This window comes from Desmodus rotundus, chromosome 4 (assembly GCF_022682495.2).
Source record: "Desmodus rotundus isolate HL8 chromosome 4, HLdesRot8A.1, whole genome shotgun sequence".
Classification (NCBI taxonomy): Eukaryota; Metazoa; Chordata; class Mammalia; order Chiroptera; family Phyllostomidae; genus Desmodus; species Desmodus rotundus.
Window position 1 is genome coordinate 125,417,660 of NC_071390.1, and position 23,812 is coordinate 125,441,471.

At 36.9% G+C, this 23,812-nt stretch overlaps 1 protein-coding gene across 3 annotated transcripts in view; it reads right to left on the minus strand.

The window, feature by feature from the left end:
- Window positions 1-10,328: 10,328 nt before the first annotated feature.
- The window catches only part of LOC112320667 (transmembrane protease serine 11E), an 87,334-nt gene continuing 73,850 nt past the window's right edge, over window positions 10,329-23,812 (minus strand). For all 3 annotated transcript variants that reach the window (XM_045185633.2, XM_045185629.3, XM_045185638.3), the window contains 4 exons: window positions 23,073-23,250; window positions 21,925-22,184; window positions 20,706-20,848; window positions 10,329-12,891 (listed from right to left, as the gene is read on the minus strand). In XM_045185633.2, coding sequence (XP_045041568.2) covers window positions 12,730-12,891; window positions 20,706-20,848; window positions 21,925-22,184; window positions 23,073-23,250 — 743 coding nt within the window. In that variant the 3' untranslated portion in view covers window positions 10,329-12,729. The remainder of the gene's footprint in view (window positions 12,892-20,705; window positions 20,849-21,924; window positions 22,185-23,072; window positions 23,251-23,812) is intronic.

The following is a 23,812-nucleotide window of genomic DNA, read 5'->3' on the forward strand; positions in this document are numbered from 1 at the left end:
GTTAAGAGACCAAATTGTTGTTCAGGGAGTTTCAGTCTTCTTAAACTCATTAATCACATCCCTAAGCACTAAGATTACTTACAAATGAAACTACTTTAGTGTTACAGACACTAAGAGTACTTACAAATGGAACTACTTTAGTGTTACAGCTAACGTCTAAGGAATCATAAAATGAGAGAAATACAAGAGGTAGAGATAATGCAGTTTATTTTTTTAACTGAGGGAAGTTAGTATTGATAAAAATTTGTCACTGATTCTGACATCAATTTGGGTAGAGTAAAACCCGGACTGATTATTAGAAGTATGGATTGACCAAATCTAAAAATTGGAAGAAATCATTACTTGAAGCCTATGTTGGTTCACTTAAAATAAATGTTGCCAGATTAACCTTATATCCCTTTTACATTAGAAGATCAGGGCAGTATGACAGCAATAGTTGCTGAGAAATATTGCTGCCATCCTCATCTTCATAATTGTTATCACCACGAATACAATAAAAACAATAGCTGCCACTTATTGAACGTACACCAGCAGCCTTATATGGTCTCTTCCAATGTTTTATATATAATGTTTCATATTAATTTTTAACAATTCTATGAAATAAATATTGTCATTCACTTTACAATGAAGGACTTGCATTTCAAAGAACTTCAGTAGCTTGTCAAAGGTCACATAGATAGTGAGTAGTAACGGCAAGATTAATTTTTGAAAATATAAGAGGCTGGTATTTCTGGTAATGATAGACTAAGCAATTCAGACCAACATTTCTGATAACTGTAGTGGGAGAGATGGATAAAATATATAGTCTAACCCAAAGATTAAAGTCTGCCATTTGGAGCTGCCTTTTCTGAAAGGGGATTCTGTGGATCTGAAAAGCAGAAGAAGGCATGATCTGACAGCGTCAGGGCAACAGGGTCAGAAATTGGAACCCATGGCCTGTTAGGGGCGTGGGTGGGCGGTAACATGCCTGTGCTTTGAGTTGGACTCCTGAAAGGCAGCATCCTAAGTGTAAGTATATACTCAGTGCCTGAAATCGGATATCTTTGTGTGTATATAAAAATTTGATTCCTATACCACATCTACTTTATAATGTCTGCCATATGCTTTTATTACTGTATTAATGAAACACTGTTAGATCTAAAGTATATAATTAGAAGTCCAGGATAGTGTTTGCTTTTGTAGAAAAAAAGGCTCATTGGGAGAAATTCTTTGAAGGAGGTTGTTTCTGGGATGCTGGCTGTGTATTTCTTGAGTAGGTGGAAATTACATGGCAGTTTGCTTTGTGACGATTCACTAATCTGTACCTTTGTCTTCTGTGTTCCTTTCTGTATGTGTTATACTTTGTGGCACATTTTCTGAAAAAACTAATATGTGAAGGAATTATTTATGGTAATATTTATGGTATGTGAAAGCACAATAAAGAGCCTGCAAACAATATGGACTGCAAACTTACATGGCAGAACACTTTGCAATGTGCTGTAAGGGTAGACAATAAAGATACAGAAAAAAAATTCATCTGTATCTAAGGAAGTTACATGTGATAAGAGAAATCAAAAGTTTGTTCGTATAGCACATGTAGATACCGTTATTATAATAACAATGGCTTTTTTCAAGACAAGCGACATGTCCAAGACATACACATTCCAATGTACTTTACTTTTTTTTAATCATCTTATTTCTTTCTTTGGGGGGATTTTTCAGCTTGATATTATGTAAATGATCTCAAATTATAATTTAAACTTAAGAAAGTGCTGCGAGTGAGTGGTATTCACTCTTTCCCAGGGCAAGGATGAGTCAAAACAGGGGAAGAGGAATGACTTTGCTGAACATTCCTGCAAGAAGGGGATTGTCCCCATTTCCTTGGTAGGACACCAAGGCGCAAGGACTCCTGATGGTCAGGCTGCTAGTGAGGTAGGATGGGATGAGCTTTGAACCCAGTTCTGTCAGCAGAGCCACACAGGTTTCCAAGAAGCAGACCAATGTACTTTTCCAACAGAATTTACATAAAAAGAAAATGAATGTCTATTATTTATTTAGCTAAAAAAGCAAAATTTTAAAAATAATACTGATGCTCAATCCTCTACTCTCAAATCTTTATAGCTAAATTTTTTTATGATAAATGTAATGTTTTCATACAATTACATATTTTAAATTCTCCTTATACTTTCAAGTTACTGTAGAAAGAACTATTCAAATTATATATACTACATATTTTCTTGTGGTTTGCAGTATAGTTTCAACTTGCTGAAAACAGTAATATACTACTGCACATGAGGTTTTTTGCTGTTGTTTAGTTTTGTTTTTTTAACTTTAGAATTTCCCACTTGAAGAGGCAGATTTTGTTTCCTGGTTTAAACTCTGATTTCCTGAGTAATAGTATCATCTAAAGTCCTACCCATGTTATTTCTCTGTGGAAAAAGTCTATTTTTAAATGGTACACTGAATGCAATTTATTTAGTACTGTCCTCATATTTACTTTTAAATATAGGGTTAATTTTTTAGGCAGTATTTCTAATTCTAAAAATCAAAATATGCCCTAGCCTGGTATTTCAATGGTTGGAGCATTATTTCCAAGCCAAGGCTACAGGTTTGATCCCCGGTCAGAGCACATACAAGAATCAATCAATCAATCAATGCATAAATTAGTAGAACAACAAATCAATGTATGTTTCTCTCTCTCTCTCTCTCTCTCAAATCATTCAATAAAAAAATTTTAAAAATCAAAATACAAGCTAATAAATGCATAGGGTATATAATAACTAATACCAATTGCAAAAATTATTCTTTCCCACATAGATAAGGATTTGACTCAGTTTGTCTGGACATTTTTGTCACTTGGTTCCTACATTCCTTGGGAGCCTCTTTCTCACCCTCCTTCCTCCTCAAAACCAGTTCTCACAGACTTTTCATCATAAATTGCATTGGAGGCTAACAGGACTAATCCCCTCCTATACTGTATCCTTGTTCACATCACTCACCTCTTCAACTCCCAGCTCATTTGTCCCATTTTCTAATATGAGTCCTTCTCACTTCTTTCTCCAACTCTCTGGAAGTCACAGCATGGTTTTTTTTTTTTGCAAATTCTTCATGTCCTCAATCTCCTCCAAACATCCTCTTCATTTTCTTGCTCTAACTGGAGCCTGACTTTCCTCCAGTACACAGATCCCTTTGTTTCCCTCTCACGTAGTGGTTATTCATTCTCCCCTACTCCCTTTACCACCCTCCCTATGGGTGCAGTGGGAGTTCTCCTTCTTCCTCATTGCCACTTCCAAATCATTGTCCTTTCCTGCTCTCAAAAAGCAGACTGTATTTTATTATGATTCCATGTAGGGTATATTGTGGATTCATATGGAGGTTGTAGTAGACTGAATAATGGCCACCTGTAGATATCTGGCCCTAATCCATGGAACTTGGAAATGTTACCTTATAAGGAAGAAGGGTCTTTGCAGATATGATTAAGCTAAGAGTCTTGTCATAGGAAGATCACTCTTGATTATTCCAGTGGGCTCTAGATCCAACCACAACTGTCATTATAGAGGCAGAGGGGAATTAGGCACACCAAAAAAGGAAAGGGGCATGTGAACATGGAAACAGAGATGGGAGTGATGTGATCACAGCCAGGTAATGTGGTAGCCACAAGGAGCTGGAAGAAGCAGGAAATGGATTCTCCCCTGGAGCCTCTCAAGGAACATGAGACACTCTCAAGGAACATGAGAGTGTCTCATGTTCCTTGATAGGCATCCAAAACACATCTCAGGGAATGGGAAGGAGGGAAGGAGGAAAGAATGGGAACAGAGCATGTGTGTAAGTTTAGTGTCAAATATATGTATGTGCTAATTTTTTCCTAGTAAAATTGAAGGCAAGTTTTTTGCTAAGTGGAAGGTGACAGAACTGTAGGTTTAAGGAGATAGTAAATGACTCGCAGTAACTAATGTGGAGAATGAGAGAGCTTAGCTAAGAAAACACAAAATAAAGACTGGAGTGATAAGGCTACAAGCCTAGGAATGCCAAGGACTGCCGGCAACATCTAGAGAATAAAAAGAGGCAAGAAAGGATTCTTCCCTGAAGCTTTCTAAGACACCATAGCCTTGAAAACACTTTTATTTCAGACTTCTAGCCTCCATTACTCTGAGTTAAGAAATTCCTGTTGTGTGAAGACACCAAGTTTGAAGTATGTGATTATAGCAGCCCTAGGAAACTAATACAGGCACTTTCTCATTTTGTTGCTGCTCTCTCTAAAGGAACCAGATACCACATTGTTAGCTGCCCTACGTAAAAGCTAATGATGATTCTAGGCAACAGCCAGCAAGGACCCAACAGCCATGTAAGGGAGCAGGTTCTCCAGTTCAGCCCTGAATTGACTATAGCCCTGGCCAACACTTTGATTGACGCTTTATGAGAGATCCTGAGCCAGAGACATCCAGCAAAGCTGCACCTAGATTTCTGACCCACAAAAACTATCAGATTTAATGTTTATTGTTTTAAGTTGCTAAGTTTTGGGGTAATTTATTTCTCAAGCAGTAGATAACTAATTTAATGACCTACTGGTGGCCTGGTATAAAAGAAGAGAGCAGTGTCTCTCTCCAGCTTAAGGAGAGAGACTAATGCTAGAACTCCATCTGACAACAAAGCCATTCTCATACCTGGGGTAGGTGATGGAATACATGTGAATATGTGTTCAAACACGTAAAAAAGTAAAACCAATAACACTGAACCAAAAGTAAAACATTTGTATTATGTTTACTAATCAAAATACTCTTTTCTCTTCACAAGGATGTGAAGGAAACTAACCAATTAGAATAGTACTTGAATAACAATAAACCATGTATTTAAGACAACAGAAAACAATGACAAGCATTCTGAACCCTGATTAACTTTTTTTAGATTCCTTCTTAGGTGATCTCAAGGTATAAAGGCTCTGTTTTATTCATTTATTCACCTGATAAATAATAATTAAATAATTGCTATGTGCCAGACACACTGGAAATACACCAAACAAGAGAGCAAAATTTCCTGCCTCTTGGATTTTACATCACAGTGTAGAAAACAGACAATAAATATTGATGGATGGGTGGATGGATGTTTTATCGGAGGCAGTCTGTAGTGTCAGTCAAAAATGATTGCTATAAAGATGAGTAAAGTAGGGTAAAATGAAATGAGTAACAAAGGCTATTCGGTGAGATAAGGTAGTCAAAGCAAGCCTCTCTGAACAGAGATTTAAATGAAATAAGGTGGGGGGGATCATTTGACTAAGGAAATAGTTTTTCAAGCAGAAAATGCTAAAACGTGGGGCGGGAGAATTCATGAATTGCTTGAGGGAATGACTTTGTAGTGGCCAAAGTAGCAGGGAGTTAGAAAAATAGTAGAAAGATAAGAAGTTAGAAAGGTTATCCCCAAAAAGAAACAGTTTTTATTCGATATTATAGGGTGTAATGAGAACTTTGAATTTTATTCTAAATTTGGTAGAAAGCTATTGTAAGGTTTTAAAGCAGAAAATTAAGTGGTCAAACTTATATTCCTAGTAACCATGTAAAGCAAGAAACTGAATGTCACAGCTGAGTAGGAGCAGGAATAAGGGAGTTAAGAGGCTTTTGCAGTTTGTCCAGGTGACAAAAATGGCTACTTGGATTGCAGAAATAGTAAGAAATTGTTGAATTCGGGTATCCTTTAAAGGTTGAGCTGGCAGAATCTGCTGATGAATTGATTGTGGTAGAAAGTTTGGAGCCTGAGCAATTGGGTTCACAGTAATGCCTTTAACTGAAATAGTAGCACACAGAAAAATAGGAAGTGGAAATTGGAAATAAAAACCTTTAGACATGCTCCATTAGAGAGGGCCTTTAGAAATCTGCGGGGGAGGGTTGTTGAATAGGTGATTGATATGAAACTGGAGTTCATTAAAAAGGTTTTAGTTTGAAATGCAAATTTTGGAAGTTAAGGAAACTGGAAACTAATTCCTGTGATAAAATGCCCAGCTAAATTGCTTATTCCCATTGATGTTTAAACAGAGTAAGCTGTGGACTAACTGAGGTGCCTTGACAACTGATGAATAGGAGGCTACATTGTAGACAGCAGAAGCTCAAGGGAAAAGAAAAACATTTAGGAAGCTACTTTGCTATTATAAATGCAATTGTGAATTCTATTCCATGGTAAGAAAAATACTTGAAAATGACTTAACTGCTGAAACTAATGTCTCTGAAATTATAGCAATTCAGAAAATGAAAGATATGGCAAATGACTTTTTTTTCAAAAGGCAGCGGAAGATTAATGTTACAAACAATTGACAAGTGAGCTTGAGTATAGGCAAAATTTCAGAGAATGTGAATATACTAGAAAAGTTGTAGGTGTGGGATGTGAGAAGAAAAGAGGACTCAAGTGGGTCGCGAGGCCGGGGCCTGAACAACTGAAAGCTGCACTGAGATGTGGAAGGCAGTGGGTATAACGCATTTGGGGAAATAACGTTGTGTTTGAGATGGTTATTAGACATCAAATGGAAAAACCAATAGGCAGTTGGACATATAAATTTGGATTTGAGGAGAGAGGTTTGGACTGAAGATAAAAATCTGTACATGGTATTTAAAACCATGAGGTTGAATGAGGTGACCAAGGAAGAGTAACAAGGTCTTAGCTCTGGAGAAAGACAACATTAAGAGGTCAAGCACAAGGGGAACAACCATAATATAAGACTAGTCTGTGAATACAAAGTCTGAAAGTAGCAGGAAATCAGGAGTATGTTGTACCCAGTGAGAGAGAGGTTAATGAAGAGGGAAGGAAAACCAGTTGTACCAAATGCTGTTGATAAGACATATAAAGTGAGAATTCACCATTAGATTTAGCAATGTGGAGACTATAAATGTCTTTGGAAAGAGCAGTACATTATAAAACCAAAGTTTGAAATGTGCTTAAGGAATAATGGATTTTTTAAAGAAACTTTCCTGCAAAGTCTTGTAGCACCAACTAGCAGAGAAAGTTGGGTCAAGATAATTTGGGGGGTGTTTGTTTGTTTCTCTGTTTTAAGATAGTAGAAACAACAAAAGGAAAATTTTTTAATTTTTAAATTATTTTATTGTTGTTTAATTAGAGTTGTCTGCATTTTCTCCCCACCCCTCTACCCCCCCCAGCCAAACATACCTCCCTCCCCTGCTTCCACCCTCCCCCTTGGTTTTGTCCATGTGTCCTTTATAGTAGTTCCTGAAAACCCTTCTCCCCACTGTCCCTTCCCCCCTCCCCTCTGGCTATTGTTAGATTGTTCTTAACTTCAATGTCTCTGGTTATATTTTGTTTCCTTTTTTCTTCTGTTGATTATGTTCCAGTTAAAGGTGAGATCATATGGTATTTGTCCCTCACCGCCTGGCTTATTTCACTTAGCAAAATACTCTCCAGTTCCATCCACGCTGTAGCAAAGGGTATAAGCTCCTTCTTTCTCTCTGTTGCGTAGAATTCCATTGTGTATATTTACCATAGCTTTTTGATCCACTCATTTGCTGATGGGCACTTAGGTTGCTTCCAGTACTTGGCTATTGTAAATTGTGCTGCTATGAACATTGGGGTGCATAGGTTCTTTTGGATTGGTGTTTCAGGGCTCTTAGGGTATAATCCCAGCAACAGAATTGCTGGGTCAAAAGGCAGTTCCACTTTTAGTTTTCTGAGGAAATTCCATACTGTTTTCCACAGTGGCCTCGCCAGTCTGCATTCCCACTAACAGTGTATTAGGGTTCCCTTTTCTCTGCATCCTTTCCACCATTTGTTTGCTGATTTGTTTACGTTGGCCACTCTGACTGGTGTGAGATGGTTCCTCATTGTGGTTTTAATTTGCATCTCTCTGATGGCTAGTGATGCTGAGCATCTTTTCATATGTCTCTGGGCCCTCTGTATGTCTTCCTCAGAGAAGTGTCTGTTCAAGTCCTTTGCCCATTTTTTAATTGGGTTAAAACAAAAGGAAATTTTGACCATATAGGAGAGGGAGGGAAGAGTTACTGGAGCAAATTCCTTAAGTAGGTGAGAGAAGGTAGAATCTAGTGTGCAAGTGGAGGGATTGGCTTTCAATCAGAGTGCCTGGGCAACAGGTAGAAAAGCCAAGAGTGAGGGTGCAGCTGCTGGTAAGTAGAGGTTGTGGAGGGTTTCTTCCAAATGCTTCAATTATTAGTGAAGGACAGAAGCAAGATCTTCAGTGGAGTTGGGAATGACATGCATAAGGAGATGTTAGGAGAGTTGAGAAGAGGAACAATGTGAAGTAGGGACCTGGGAAAGTGGGAGAATGAACGGTGAAGCATAGTATGAGAGTGTGGGAGTCTTAAAGAGTATGCTGGAAATTTGTGATCATGAATTTGAATTTAGATTAGTCAGAGTGGCGTATATTTTTCTCCAAACAAATTCAACCACATGGTATAGAAAAAGAAAAGGCGTAAATTTGAATTTTATCAGCATCATGGTAAAAAGCAATTGCCACAGAGTGGTGAAACAAAAAAAGAAGCAAGACAGAGGTATGCAAGGCAGTTATTATAATGATAGGCTGTTGTATTTATTTAAGCTGAATACAGCTATGCCGAAGAGGCACTGATTAATGAATGGATCAGTGTCAACAAAGGAGGATCTAATTGCATCTCATAGGCCTCCATCTCTCCCTACACCTTGAAAATTGTACAATAAAAATTATATTAAGACAAACAAATTATGGAGTCATGGTTATATAAATTAAGACAAATATTTTATGAAGTATATTCTTATTCTGGGATTGATGCCACAAGTACAGCATAGAATGTTATAAAGATGTTTCAGAAAACCATTCAATACTTTACATATAGATGTATCAGGAAATACATTCAAGGATGAGGATTGGACCATGATAAAAAACCATGTCTTAAGTGTGTATTTGATTGTGCACCGCATGAAAAGTGGAGAACAAGATTTTATATCAACCAATTTTAGATATTACAGGTACTGTCGTAAAGTCCAGAATTATGGAAATTAAGGCAAAGTACACTCATGAAGACAATGCTTTTCTACCCAAAGAATATCTTCATTTCCATTTTACATATATTGCTATATTTGCTTGTTGTTGTTACTATTTTTACTCTTTATTCACTAAATCTTTTTTGAACATGGCCCATAAATAATATGCTTTTCCATGAACTGTGAAAGTTATAAAAATGAATTGGTCATGGTCCCTACCTCTATAGAGCTTACAGTTCAGTGTTAAAATCAGATCTATTCACGCATATCCAAAAAACATGAGTAAAGAGTGGAGGTACAGAGAGGTTAAAAATGGTAAGAAGCCATCTGAAAACAAAATGGCAGTTTCTTTGAAAACCAACCATGTGCTTACCATACAACCACGAATGTACTCAAGCCCATTAATCTCAGAGAAATGAACATTTGTATTCCCCAAAAAACCTACACACCAATGTTATAGTAGGTTTTTTTCATAATAGCCAAAAACTGGAAACAACTTGAATGCCCTTCAATGGGTGAATGCATAAATAAACTGTGGTATATCGATACCATGCAATACTATGCAACCATAAAAAATAATAAACTGTTGACACACAAACCTTGGACTGATCTCAAGGGAGTTATGTTGAGTGAAAAAAGCCAACCTGCAAAGGTTATATACTCTCTAATTCCCATTATGTACCATTCTTGAATTGACAAGATGATAAAGACATAGAACAGATTAGTGGTAACCAGGGATTAGAGACAGAGGATGGAAGTAGGGAGGAAACTAGGTGGCTGGGGGTAGCACAAAGAATTGTTGCCATCTAACTATTGTGTACCTTGACTGTGGTGGTGGTCACACAAATGCACACATGTGATAAAATTACCTGAAACAAAATACACAGCCACAGACATAATTGCATGTTTTTTAAACTGGTGAAATCTGACTAGGGTTGATGCCTTGTCTCAACGTCAACTTCCTAGTTGTGATATTTTATTATTGCTGAGCAAGATGTTACCATTGGGGCAATTGGTTAAAGGATACACAGCATCTCTATGTATTATATTTTACAACTGTACATGAGTCTATGATTATTTGAAAATTAAAAAAAGGTTTTTAATGGTAAGGCATTTCAGAAAAGATGTTATGTCCACTTGAAGGAGTCAAGGAAGGATTCATGGAGGAGGCATCATTTAAAAGACAATAGATTTTTATGTAATCGTTACTCTATGGTAAATAAGGTTGTCTTTAAAAGTTGAATGAAAAATTATGATGACAGAGAAAAACCTGACAATATGTTTTGGAATTATCCCAATATTTTTTTTTTTGTAGAATCAAAATTAAACAAGAAAACAGCCCATTCTCGTGATCTAATTATTTCTTCATTTCAAAAATATTTATTCATCCTATTATGATCAAGTACCAATTATTCAAAACAAGACTGTAGTTTCATTACAACAATTACAATAACACCATTTCTTGAGCACCTACTATGTTCCAAAAACAACCATTTGATGTAAAATATTGAGTGTTTGAATAAGTAGTTTAAGTCACACAGAGTAAAATCTGACATTACTCCTTAAAATCAATGTGTAAAAAATAATAACGCTATGCTTTCTAAATAACACAAATAAAAGAGCAGTTCAACAACATTTATTGAAAGACTATTGAAAGTACAGGGCACTTCACTAGGCCACGTGGGAGGAGAGATAAAAGAGAAGAAAAATCACCAGCCCTTTTGTACAATTAGTAAATATTATTTTGATCGTGACAACTTTCTCCAATGAATTGGTTAAAACATACATTTCCAATAATGTTTAAACCCTTTCCATGTTATCTTTCAAAAGAAGTTGTCATTTTAAATATATTACCTATTACTCTGTGCACATTGTTTGAATTATTGCTTATATATTCACAGTGACTTAACCTGTATTTCTCATATCGTTTCAAAATATGAAAAATACTTCTTTAAGGAATATAATGCCATTGTGAAATTAAACTTCTAAAATTGATAAATTTAAATCACTTCACATTAGTTTTCAGAGGAAATTCTTCATGTCATTTGTTAATTTTATTTTAGCTTGGAAAATCATCTCTAGAAATCTGTAAAATACTAACCATGATTCCAGTACACATGGATTTACTTTTAAATTCCTTTCCATGAATTGTATTCTTTTGGTTTTACGAGACTCTAATACAGAATTTCTACTAGTTTTCATGATTACTTGAAGCCAAGGACACTGCTCTTCCCTAAATCTTCTGGCAGCCTGCGGGTGCCACCTACAGGCCATACTTCAGAATATACTGAAATAAGGAAAATCGATTTTTTAATGGAACACTGAGAGTAATTTAGTTTAAAATATACTTAAATCTTAGATTAAAATTTATCACTTCCCTCAGTTTTGTTATTTATCACCATATTTTATTAAATGGAACAAAAATAGTTTCTGTAAAATATTTAACACTACCAATTCATGTCAGTTTTCATGTCTTATTTTAGCCAAGTGCCTAAATTTTATCAGCTCACCATGCCAATGTTATTTGGCTCAATTAAGGTCAAATGTTCTTGACAAGGTTAATTTCATAGTGGTTGTGGTTCAACACAGAGCTGTGGAAGCAGCTGTGTACAATGAGGGACATAAGGAAAGATTCAGCGAACTCTCACCCTTGACGTGACGTGCTCCACGGCACCAGCCCCAACTTCCTAAGGGCCTAGACCATTTGAATGTTGTGTCTCTAACAGTTCAGTAGTCACTTACCAACACTGAAGTTATGATAATTAGGCGTTTATTCTTCCACTTTGTATCAAAGCAGTTAGCAATTAGGTGCCATTCTAGATGCAGGGAGTCAGCTTCCAAAACATCTCCCCTATGATATCCTCCCATCTGAACCCAGATAAGCCCACAGTGCAAGCATGGGATAGAAACACAGAAGTGGGTAGAAGGTTGCAATTATTTCAAAGTGTTGGAAACGAAGCTACAGAAATAAATGCGGGGAAGAGCTGTAGCTTCATTTGCACGACCATAACTACATACTAACATCTGGACTTTATTCCCATTCAAGGCTGTGCAGTGTGGGAAGGCTTCAAATACAAATACAGAGCACTTGGTGATAATCCCATTTCACTGACTGGCTTGAAGTGATTCTCTCTTCATTCCCTCCCATTCGACCACACAAAAATCTTACCACATATGTTATGCTGGTTGTTCTTAAATAAATTTTCATTTTAGCCTCAGATTTTTAAAGAATTTGCAATAAATTAATTAGTGACATTTCCCCATCTTTTCCCGTTTCATGGACTATCATAACATCAAGCAAATGAGAGATTTATTATTTTTATTATATATTAACATCCTCAGCAGTGCAATGTTAAATATTACTTGCTTTATATAGAGTTTGTATAATTATTCTTGATCACAAGAAAAGAGAATCTTCCCCACATTTATTTCAGGGTTGTTTGACTGGAAATGGGGAAAAAAGCTACAACTTGTTTCTGTCTATATTTCCTTAATTTAGTTCCCATTCTTTGCTCATCATGAAGTGTTCAGTATGTCAACAAGGCATAAGTGACAGAAAACTTCAAATGAAAATAAAGAATGCAAGTTGAGACAACCCATCTGGAAGAAGCAGGATGCTTACATGTAGAGCAGAGCTAGAAAGGAAATTATGCATCAAGCAGACAATTTTATTTATTTTTTGTCAGATTGAGGTGACCTACAAGGCTGCTTCTGCAATTCAGCATCTCTAAAAATGGCCTATAAACAAAAATACATTCCCCTCTACTAGGTCTTTTTATCTTAGACACCAGTTTTGGAAGTGATCCAGTCCCGGAAGGCAGTCACTCTAGTATAAACACCAGGCTTATTGGGTTGCCCACATTCATCTCCCCAGCTCACTATTCCAGCAAGGTACCAAATATCTCTAGCATCTGGACTAACCAGTGGTCCTCCAGAGTCACCCTAAAGGAGAAGGAAGAGATTAGTAATTAATAATTTATTCATTACAGAGATATTTGCTATTTTTCTTTTAACTTGAGTTTAATAAAAGGATGGGTTTTCAAAAGTCTTCACTGTGTTCAAATAAACAAATGATTCCCTCTAAATTATAAATCACAAAAGGAGGAGCTTCACCACCTGGAGGATTGTCTTAGCCTCATGGTTTAATATGCTGAGATTAAAGGCTCGATCTTTTGGGAGAACAATATTTTTAACCTATCTGGTACATCTGACAAAGTAATTACCATACTGGTTGCCTCTTTATCAAGGTCACGTGGCTCCCAAAAGAAAGGTGATGAGTCTATTACTGATAATGAGCACGAACATCAGAGTCAAATGCGTGGGCTTAAATCTCAAGTCTGGCCCTTCCCAACTGGCTAAGATCTTTAATTTACTTATTTGAAATGCTCCTAATAATACCTACCTCTGATGATTATTTTGAAGATTATATAAAAGAGTGTATGTATAGTGCTTAGCATAGATCTTGGAACAAAGCAGAACTTCGCAAACTCATATACAAAACTGTAAATTCTAACTGTGTCTATGTTGTGGAGTCTAGAGGGCTGTTTCCTTATTCAGGTCATACAAACAAGGTACTGACTGATCATTCTTTAGATTCCCGGGATCTCGAGTCATTAACCACCCATTTAGTGTTCAGAATTCTAAGAATCTCTTAATTAATTAATATATTATTTCATTAATACCTATAATTCTGGTGACAAAACATGAGGTTGGGTTTCATTTTGTCCATTTTAGCAGTAAGGAAACTGAAACTCATAGAAATTAAGTAATTTGCCTGATGTCACATGTTGGAGACAGAACTTGAATTTGAATATAGAAGCCAATGTTTTTTCCCTCAACATTACACTAACTTCCTTGCAAATTTTGTCCATGTAAAAATATTAATAATACTCGTAATAGCTGAATTTTAAACAATGTGTTTGTGCTTTTAAATCAATTACCAATAAGTGTTGACCGATGCCTCCTTCATCTGTGGAAGGAGGAGACACAGAAAGATTGGACACACGAGGGCCTTGCCCTCAAGGGTCCTACAATCTATTTATAGAAATAGCATGTACCATATGATGCTATTTGAAAATAAACCATTTTGATCATTGAAACCAAGCCTATATGAAGGTAGAGCAGATTAGCATGAAGAAACAGTAGATGTCAGAGACAATAAAGTTTAAATCTGTTTAAAACACAAGAATGAAGAAGTCTGAGAATAAAGCGATAAAAAAAAAAAAGCAAGGCAATGTATCCAACAGCATCACAAGATGAAAAATAAGGTGATGTCCAGCAAATATCAAGTAGAGAAAGCTGTAGCCTGTTCTGCCAACATCAGTGACAGACATGATGGTTTGTGTGTGTTCCATATTTCGTCTCACGCAGAAAAGCCAGAATAATGGAGGAGAATTATAATCTTCAGGTGAAATGAAAAGGCAATCAACTCAGCTATTCAGAGGCAGAAGCCTGTGGGGCTGTAATTCAACAGAACATTTAAAAAGTGCCCGTGCCTAGTCCTACCCCCCACCCACGTAAACATACATACACACACACAGACATGCACCAGCCTTGCTTAGTTCTTAGATCTTAGTTCTTAGATCTCTTAGTTTACACTTCCTCCCCTGCTCAAGGCTACATTCCCACATGTGTTGTCTCAGCCCCAGCAAGCCGGTGTTTCCACTGATTGTTTCTGTGCACTTTCGACATCCCTAAATCAGCGACCAGACACCCTGGGCATTCTGCCTGCATACACTGACCAAGTTATTTTTCAAAGTACGATCATTTGTTGTTGTTAATTCTCTGGTTACAAAGTTGCATACATAGCCTTTGGGAAGTCTGTTGATCTGTTTCTAACACTATTTTTTCCATGAATCCTGTTACTTTTAGTGAGTTATTTAGTGAGCAATGGAACAGGAAGTGTATTCAGGAATGCACAAAACAAGAAACTTTTGACATTAGAAGAAGCCAAACCAGCAAGCCACTTTAGTGATCAAGATATGATGGAATGAAGGAATAAATCAAAGTGTTAACAAAAGGAATGAAGATAAAAGAGATAAATCTGGAAGATATGATAAAGAGGAAAAATATTCTAGGACTTAATTGAGTCCATGTGAAGGAAATAGGAAAGACCCCAAATGTAAGAAACCCAATAATATGAACGAGAAGCCTGAAAATGGAAACTCTAGATAACATTTCATGATGCCTGTTGAGTTTGTGGTGGCACAAATACAAATGTTAGTCTTATATTAACAACTTAAAACATATAAATGAAAATAGCTTGGAAGTAGATGGAAATGTGAGACTACATTGTGGCAAAAGACTAATTCTGGACACATAGATTTGGAAGTCAGTAAAGTGACACTGTTTTGTTTTGTTTTGTTTTTATAAAAAGATGACTTCCTTGAATGCATACATAAAGAACAGAGAAAAATTTCACCTGAGACCTGAGTCTTAAGGGATAGCCAGACTTAGAGAGAAGATGGGAAAGAAGAAACCAGAATTGGATGCTGTGGCAGGGGGTGGGGTGAGAATGAGTATATTTCAGAATCATAGAACCCAGTGAAGGATCATATTCTAATAGCCAAGTATCACTGAGATGGGAAAAAGTAGGAGACCCAAGTAAAGATTTTTACATCTGAGGTTATTGATGATTTTTAAGATATTAAAATATAGGGAGCAGCTCAAGTACCAAAATTGTGAATGCTGGACATAGAAGAAGAAAAAATGGGTGCTAAATCCCTCCAAAGATAGAAAAGTAGGGTATTATGATCACAGGTATAAACTTCGTTCCTCATCTTTAATTTCCCAAATCTATAAAGAACATTCACTTTTAACACCATCATCAAAATGGCATTGTAGAAGAGGGGATATATTTTCAGATGAAATTATATGATATCTGTGATTTACTTCAAAATAGGCCTGGAATTTTGTCGTGGAGGGCTTTTTGAAGGCATTGCGTTCGGAAACACAGGAATGAAGTAAGATTGGCCATGAGTGGAAAATTGGTGAAGCTAGGTGATGAGTACATGGGACTCGCTACAGTGTTCTGTCTACATTTGCATACATTTGAAATTTCTGTAATAAAATTAAAAAAATAAAAGACTAAGGAAGCATACAGCTATTCCCCTGAAAATTTGAAGAAGAAAATTACTATAAATAGAAGCTGAGGTATTTGAAGGACGATCACAAATGATAATGACAAGTGTGAAAGCACAAGATGTTTTCAATAGTTTTAGTAAAGTTGGAGGCAGGTAGGATGAAGAGAATTGAGACAAGATCTAAATAATATCTAAACAATGATTGTAGATCTTGTTTTATGTTTATCAAAAAGTCAAATAAAATACAGTTGAGTCTAATTATTCACAGTAGTTATGTTCTGTGAAGTTGCTGCTTACACTGAATTAGTGAATAATAAACCATCACTGCTCCTATAGAGTTAGGTTTTCATGAGCCTTTGGTCAGATTTTTATCAATTGATCAATACATAACCATATCTTATGTGTGTTTCTGTTTCAAGTCACCTTTTTTAACATATATTATTGATTCATTAACATCAAACTCACAGCCAACAGCACTGTAACTCATGCCTGAAGGATGCTCATCTAACATACGGACTCTCTCCACCAGGCACATCGCAGCCTTCTTGCACTTTTCTTCAGAACTATACACATGAGGACTATTTTAAATAGCAAAATCACCAACAAAAAGCCAAAAAATGTGGAAAATGTAGCATTAAATAGACCGCAGAAAGGAGATAGGTTAATGGTATTAAAGTTAAACAAGAGGGCAACATCACCTTTTGAGACCTGAGGTGGGAGTATGTTCACTGGGTAACAAATTTTTTGCTACTCTGCTCAAGTTCATGAATGATCATGAAAGTGCCTTTAGTATTGACTTTGGGTTTTCAAACAAACCTTAGCAAGTACGTGAATTTACATGCAGGGAATCTGCAAATAATGAGGATCAAGTATATTTTCCAATGGATCTTTTATTAAGTTGGTTTTATTTTAGTAGGTTTATTTACAGAATCAAATTTTCTGCAGAATTTTGAAATGGAATCAATCTACATTATTTCATGTCTTCCTTTATGAACAAACAGAGCCTCAAAGCAGAAAAAAGAATGACAATGTAATGAGTTTAATCTTGAGGATTTGCCAGGAGTGTGCAGAAAGGCCAGTTGGGCAAAAGAGTTTAATATAACCAACTGAACAACGCTAACATGTCTGGTCCAGAGGTAAACGTTGGGAAAGGCTATGGTGAAGTCAGCTGTGCATTAAGGGAAGTGAAGCCAATCAAGGAAAAAAACAGGTGCAGTATATATGTGAGAGACAGGAGAAAAATGGAAAGTTGCAAAAATAAGAATATCAAAAATTAATTATATCCACTCTTTGAATCCAGACTGCAAAGCACATTGAATAGCATGGAACTTCAGAGACCACTATGAGGCTTAGAGAGCACATTGAACATAAGGTCTGTTTAATCACAAAATAAAAATTATAAGGGCATTTAAGGACATACCCAAGGAATTAGTTATTGATCCCCCTTCAAGATTTGATGAGCAATGTGCATGAAGACAGAGCTCCTGGTTGTCATATCTGGCAAAGGTACCAAGTCAACTGTGACAGCCCATGGGCCGAAGAGCACAATCCGAATTCAGAAGGGTGTCTATGCCTTGGACCAAGATGGAATATACTTATTCCTTTTACCCAAACTACATCCATCTAAAAACCATAAAACCCTGGACATTAGAAATAAAACAACTATAAAAAGATTCTGAAAGATAGAGTGAAGAAGGCAGATAAGCTAAGAAACTCAGGACCCAAGAAATGACAGAGCAATGAGCTCCCTGAACCTTGAATCTTTTTTTTCCCATTTCACTTATTCCAGGCACAGAGCTAAAGAAGCCAGCAACCTGGCAACCTGACAACAGGTGCAAGTGGAAAAAAAAATTCTAAAGAAAAGCTTTCTTTCTCTAGAGGAAAAAAAAAGAAAGGTGGCAACCTAGGAAGACAAAAAATCTTTTAGACAATATTCTCTCTACTCCAGCCAAACACAGAAAAATACTGTGGCCCCTTTCCAACCTGCATCAGCACTGGCCAAGTGGGGAGCTTAGATTCCACCCTTACCAGGCTGTCTTAAGTTTTAATCCCTCACCAGACTGGTGTTAAAGAAGGCTCAGTGGGGAGCCAGACTATCATCGTGCCTGGTGACAACAAAGGCCTCCTCTATCTCCCCTGTGGTGACTAGCTGGGGAGCCTGGGCTACAGCCTAATGGTAATGAGGCATAACTATATTTCTCAGTAAAATGTCAGAGGAGACCTGGTGGAGAGTCAGAACTACCAAAGAGTAATGAGGCTATTATCCAATCATGTCAGTGGAGCCCAGAAGGGGAGCAGGAACAAGGTCCCCCGGCCAGTGTGGGATCAGGGGAGGCCTACTGGGAAGCCTGAAATTCCACCACCATCCAGCAGTAAGGGTGTCGAGACAAAACAGTGGGGAATGAGGTGGCTCCTCTCCCCCCTTCCTGTGTCATATCAGAGGAGGCTTGCTAAAATAGAAGATTTAAATAAGATCCAGAGTCTCATAACAATACTCAAAATGTCAGGGATACAGTTGAACATCACTCTCATACCAAGAACCAAGAAAATCTTGAATGAGAGGAGGCAATCACAAACGCCGACCCTGAGATGACACAGATGTTGGAAATATCTGACAAAGATTTTAAAGCAGCCATCCCAAAAATGTCTTCATGAACAGTTACCACATGCTTGAAACAATTTTTTTAGCAAAAAAATAGCAAGTATAAAAAAGAATCAAATGGACATTTTTGAACTGAAAAATCAAATGATCAAAATAAAAATTTAAAAAACTCACTAGAGCCCTGACCAGGGTGGCTCAGTGGGTTGGGCATCATCCTTCAAAGTGAAATGTCACTGGTTTGATTCCCATTCAGGGCACCTGCCTGAGTTGCAGGCCAGATCCCTATTTGGGGGTGTAGGAAAAGCAACTGATAGATGTCTCTCTCACACATCATGATTTCTCTCTCTCTCCATCTCCCTCCCTTCCTCTCTCTCTAAAAATAAATAAAATCTAAACAAGAAAAACCTCACTGGGTGGGCTTAACAGAAGAATGGAGATGACAGAATAAAAAATCAGTGAACTTGAACATAGAATGATAAAACTACTCAACCCAAACAAGAGAGAGAAACAGAATAAAAAAAATAAAAAACAAAAACAACAGACAATCAGGGACCTCTGAGACTATATAACAAAAGAATTAACATTCTTGCCATTAGAGTCCCTGAAGAAGACAAAAAAGAAGGAGTTGGGCTAAAAAGTATTCAAAAGAATAATGGCTGGAAATTTCCCAAATTTATCAATGGGCATAAACCTGCAGGTTAAAGAGTTGATCAAACACCACACTGGTTAACCCAGAGAAATTCATGCCAAGGCACGTAATGAAACTCCTGAAAACTAAAGACAAAGAAAGAATCCTGAACAAAGCATGAGAGAAATGACACTTCACCTATAAGGAAAAATAATTCTAATATCAGCTGGTTCCTCATTAGAAATCAAGGATGCTATGATTTATGTGCTGAAAGAAATGAGATGTCAATCCCAACATCTATATCTAGCAAAATTATGCTTCAGAAATTAATGGGAAGTTAAGTATTTTGCCAGACAAAGAAAATCTAAGGTAATTTGTCACCAGCAAATCTACACTAAAAGAATAGCTAAAGGAAGTTTCTGAAACAGAAAAGAAATGATAAAAAAAATCTTGAAAAACTAGGAAGGAAGAAAGAATGAAAATATTGGTAACAGAATTCCCTTTTCTTGAGTTTTCTGTTGTGTTTTGGCATTTGAGGCAGAAATATTGTCAAATATAGTTCCTAATATATGTAGAGGAAATACTTAATAATATTTAATGTTATAAATGGGGAGAGGTAAAGAGATTTGAGGGAGGCTAAGTTTTCTGTTTCACATTTCACTCAAACTAGTACAATCCAACCCGTGGTAGACTGTGATAAATTATGTGTATGTAACTTGGAGGAACCACAAAGTGTTTTTTTACAAAGAGATAGTCTAGTCAAAATGCAATTCTTTAAAAAAAAAGTTACTGAATAATTCTATTTATATAACACTCTCAAAATTACAAAATTATTGAGATGGAAAACAGATCAGTGATTGCCAGGTATTAGTGATGGGAGAGGAAAGTGGGTGTTGCTATACAGGGAGATCTTTGTGGTGTTGAAATAGTTCTCAACTGCAGTGGTGGTTCCACAAATCTACACATGTGAGAACACGCCGTGGAACTAGAAACACACATTGTACCAATGTCAATTTCCTAGCTTTTATATTCCACTATAGTTACGTGCGAGGTAACCATTGGGGGATATTAGGTAAAGGGTACATAAGACCCTTCTGTGCTATCTTTGTAACTTTCTGTAAATCTATTATTATTATTTAAAAATATAAGATGGGCCCTGGCTGGCGTAGCTCCATGGATTGAGCTCGGGCTGTGAACCAAAGTGTCGCCAGGTTCGATTCCCAGTCAGGGCACATGCCTGGGTTGCAGGCTAGGTCCCCAGTGGGGGGCCACGGGAGAGGCAACCACACATTGAGGTTTCTCTCCCTCTCTTTCTCCCTCCCTTCTCCTCTCTCTAAATAAGTAAATAAAGTCTTTTAAAAAGGGGGGCACATTTTTAAATTAAAAAATATATATATATGATGGATATAAAGTTATGCATCATATTAATAAGCAAACCACTTACCTGGCATGCATCTCTTTTTCCTTGCAAGGAGCCAGCACACAGCATTCTAGGAGTTATGCTATTATTGTAAGCTTGAGGTTCATTGCAGGTCTTCGTGTCTATAAGTTTCACCTGCACTTGCCGAAGATGATTTTGACTGTTACCTAAAGGGAACAGAAGTGTCTTTATATTTGTTTATATACATATATTTTATAGACCTATAAATAATCATGAAAGCCTTTCATAATTATTAGACAAGATGCTGATATAGAAACTTTGAAAATGTATTTTTTCAGATACAGTAATATTTGGGGAGAGAATGCTTTTCTATTTTATTTTAGTTTATTTTTGTCTTCCTTTTTTAATTTAATCCTTATTGAATTTTTTCCATTACCATTTAGTCCCCTTATACCCCCCACCCCCAGCAATCACCACACTGTTGTCCATGCCCATGAGTCCTTTTTCCTTTTTGCTCAGTCCCTCCACCCTCTAACCGCACCCCCCACCGCCACTAGCTGTCATCCTGCTCTCCATTTACAAGACTGTCCCAATTTTCCTTGTTAGTTCAGTTTGTTCATTACATTCCACATATGAGTGAAATAGTTAGGTGCCTAGGAAAGAACCTCAAGTTGTGTTAAGTAATCCCCATTCCATAGTTAAGCTTAGAAAGTAATTTCATGAGGGCATGGTGATTTTAGGATTCTCTGATCTTCACACGAACATATGAATGATCTCTCATCTTTTATGTCTTTAATTCCCTAGGAAAAAGTTCAGACATGGTTACCTGTCCACACATTACCAAGCACCGTCACTATGTTGGTAGCGATGCACTTGACAGGAACCCAGGGCCTGAAGGAATTTATGTATCTTCTAAATGACTTAGTCCACAAGCAAAGCCTGACTTGCCCCAGGTCTACATGACCAACCCACTAACGTATTTCTTTAACTTTTGTTTATCATTGTTCAAGTACAGTTGTCTCCATTTCCCCACACCATTCTCCCCCAACCCCAGACATCCCCACTTCCCACACTTGATCCTACCCCACTTTGGTTTTGTCCATGTGTCCTATATAGATGTCCCTGAAAACCCTTCCCCCTTTACCTTCCATTATCCCCTCTGGTTACTGTCAGCCACTGACATATTTTGGCATTATGTCACCCACTGACACATTATGTCATTTAAATGCCTTAGAATACTAACTTAGATTACTATGATATGAGTTTCTCTTCAGATTCTCACCATCATTTTGTAGTGCTCCAAACCCCGTCACAAACATCTCATCACCTGGGTGGAAGTTATAGGATGCATCAGGGAGACAAACTCTATGTACCACATTTGTGTAGGGAATGGGGCTAGAAAGCTCTGCAACTGAAATATCATAGTCATGTGATGGATATTTGTATTTTTCATGGACAATTATCCTCCGGATGCCATGTTTCATTTTAGGGGGATGAACTGTCACTCCAAAGGAAGCAGTCCACCTGGCTGGGTCCTTATACCTGGGGAGAAATATATGAAGAATAAATTCCATTTTCCCACGCTACCAATATAATGATTTCCCTGATACAATCTAATCTGTCAATATGAATTTTCTTTTCAAAATTACAGTTTCTATGTATAGAAACAAACGTTTGCAATCTGAGAATCTGGCTGATGGGTCAAATCAGGTAGAAATGCCATAATGGCATGTTTCTTGGGAAATATATGCTGATTTGCAGGCACTCCACATCCTAAGGCCTTTTGACATTTCTGGGCATCAGTAACCCCAAGGGACATGTAAAAAGAATATCCTGTACAGAATGGGAGAACTCACGCATTCTATGTGCACCATGTCACCTAACCCACAAACATACACATTTCTCTGAAACCCGAAGAGGCTACACAATGGTTTAACAAAGCACTACTATCCAGTATACTGTAGGCATCTTACACTGGATTGAAAGGTCTCTATTCCTTGGAATATAACTAGCCAACCAATTCAGCTGTGTAATTTGTTACCACAAGATTTCTTCATATTTCTTATCATAGGGAATTTCCCCATGAGGTCAAACCTACAACCCACCTGGCCTCTATTTCTCATAGATACACAGCAGAGACATTGTGGCTCTTCTCTTTGATATCAAGCTCAAAGTCCAAAGATAACTTAAAATTCCTGCTTCCTTTGACACATTATTGTATGTTTTTTTTCCAATGGATAATTTACCTACATATACTTTGATGCCATTTCCATTTCCAGACTGTTAAACTTCTTACTACATTTATGAGGTTCTCACTTTCTTTGTGATGTATATTAAACTCATCTCTCTCACACTTCATAAGATATTTTCTTCTTGCCAAGCCCCAATGCACTCTGCTCATCGCAGTCACCCACGAGGTTCAGGACTTACATTCTAAAGCAGTGAGCAGCGCTCACAAGCCACGTGCTGTTAATTAAAGTTGCTCCACAGCGATGGATCCCATCCCATTGCAGGCTAGCTTGCCATGGCCATTCACCCTCTTCTACCTGTGTCCCACCAACAATCCTGACGGTCTGTTTTGTAGTTTTATTCCTTCGAGTCCCACAACCTGCCAAGGAGAGATGATGTGTTAGTTAGCAGTTGTGTTTAACTTTCAAATTGTGTTACTATGTTCCAAATTTCTCATGCTTTTTGATTTTCACATTTCCTTAAACTATTGTGTTTCATTATTTAATTTCTATTAAACTTGTAAGATTTAAATCAGACATTACCTCCTTTAGGATGCCTTCTCTAACAATTTCCCATCGTCAAACTGGATTAGTTATGACTTTCTTTAATGCTTCCATTTAAAAAAGCAATGATACACTAGATATAGTGTCTGCATATACTATATTTTGCCATGTATAATGCACACTTTTTTGCCCAAATTTTTGAGGGAAAAATGAGGGTGCACATTATATATAGGTAGTACCTGAAATACCTTGTATCTGTTCTTGTGTTTTGTAAGTATTTGTTACATAAAATTTCTTGTATCATAGTATATTCAAAAATAAATGCTAAAATTCTTTCATAATACAAAAAACAAGTGTCTAAATATAAATAAATGAATAAATCATTGAATTAAAAAATTAAAATGAAAAAAAATTTTCCTGAAAGTTTGGGCCAAAAAT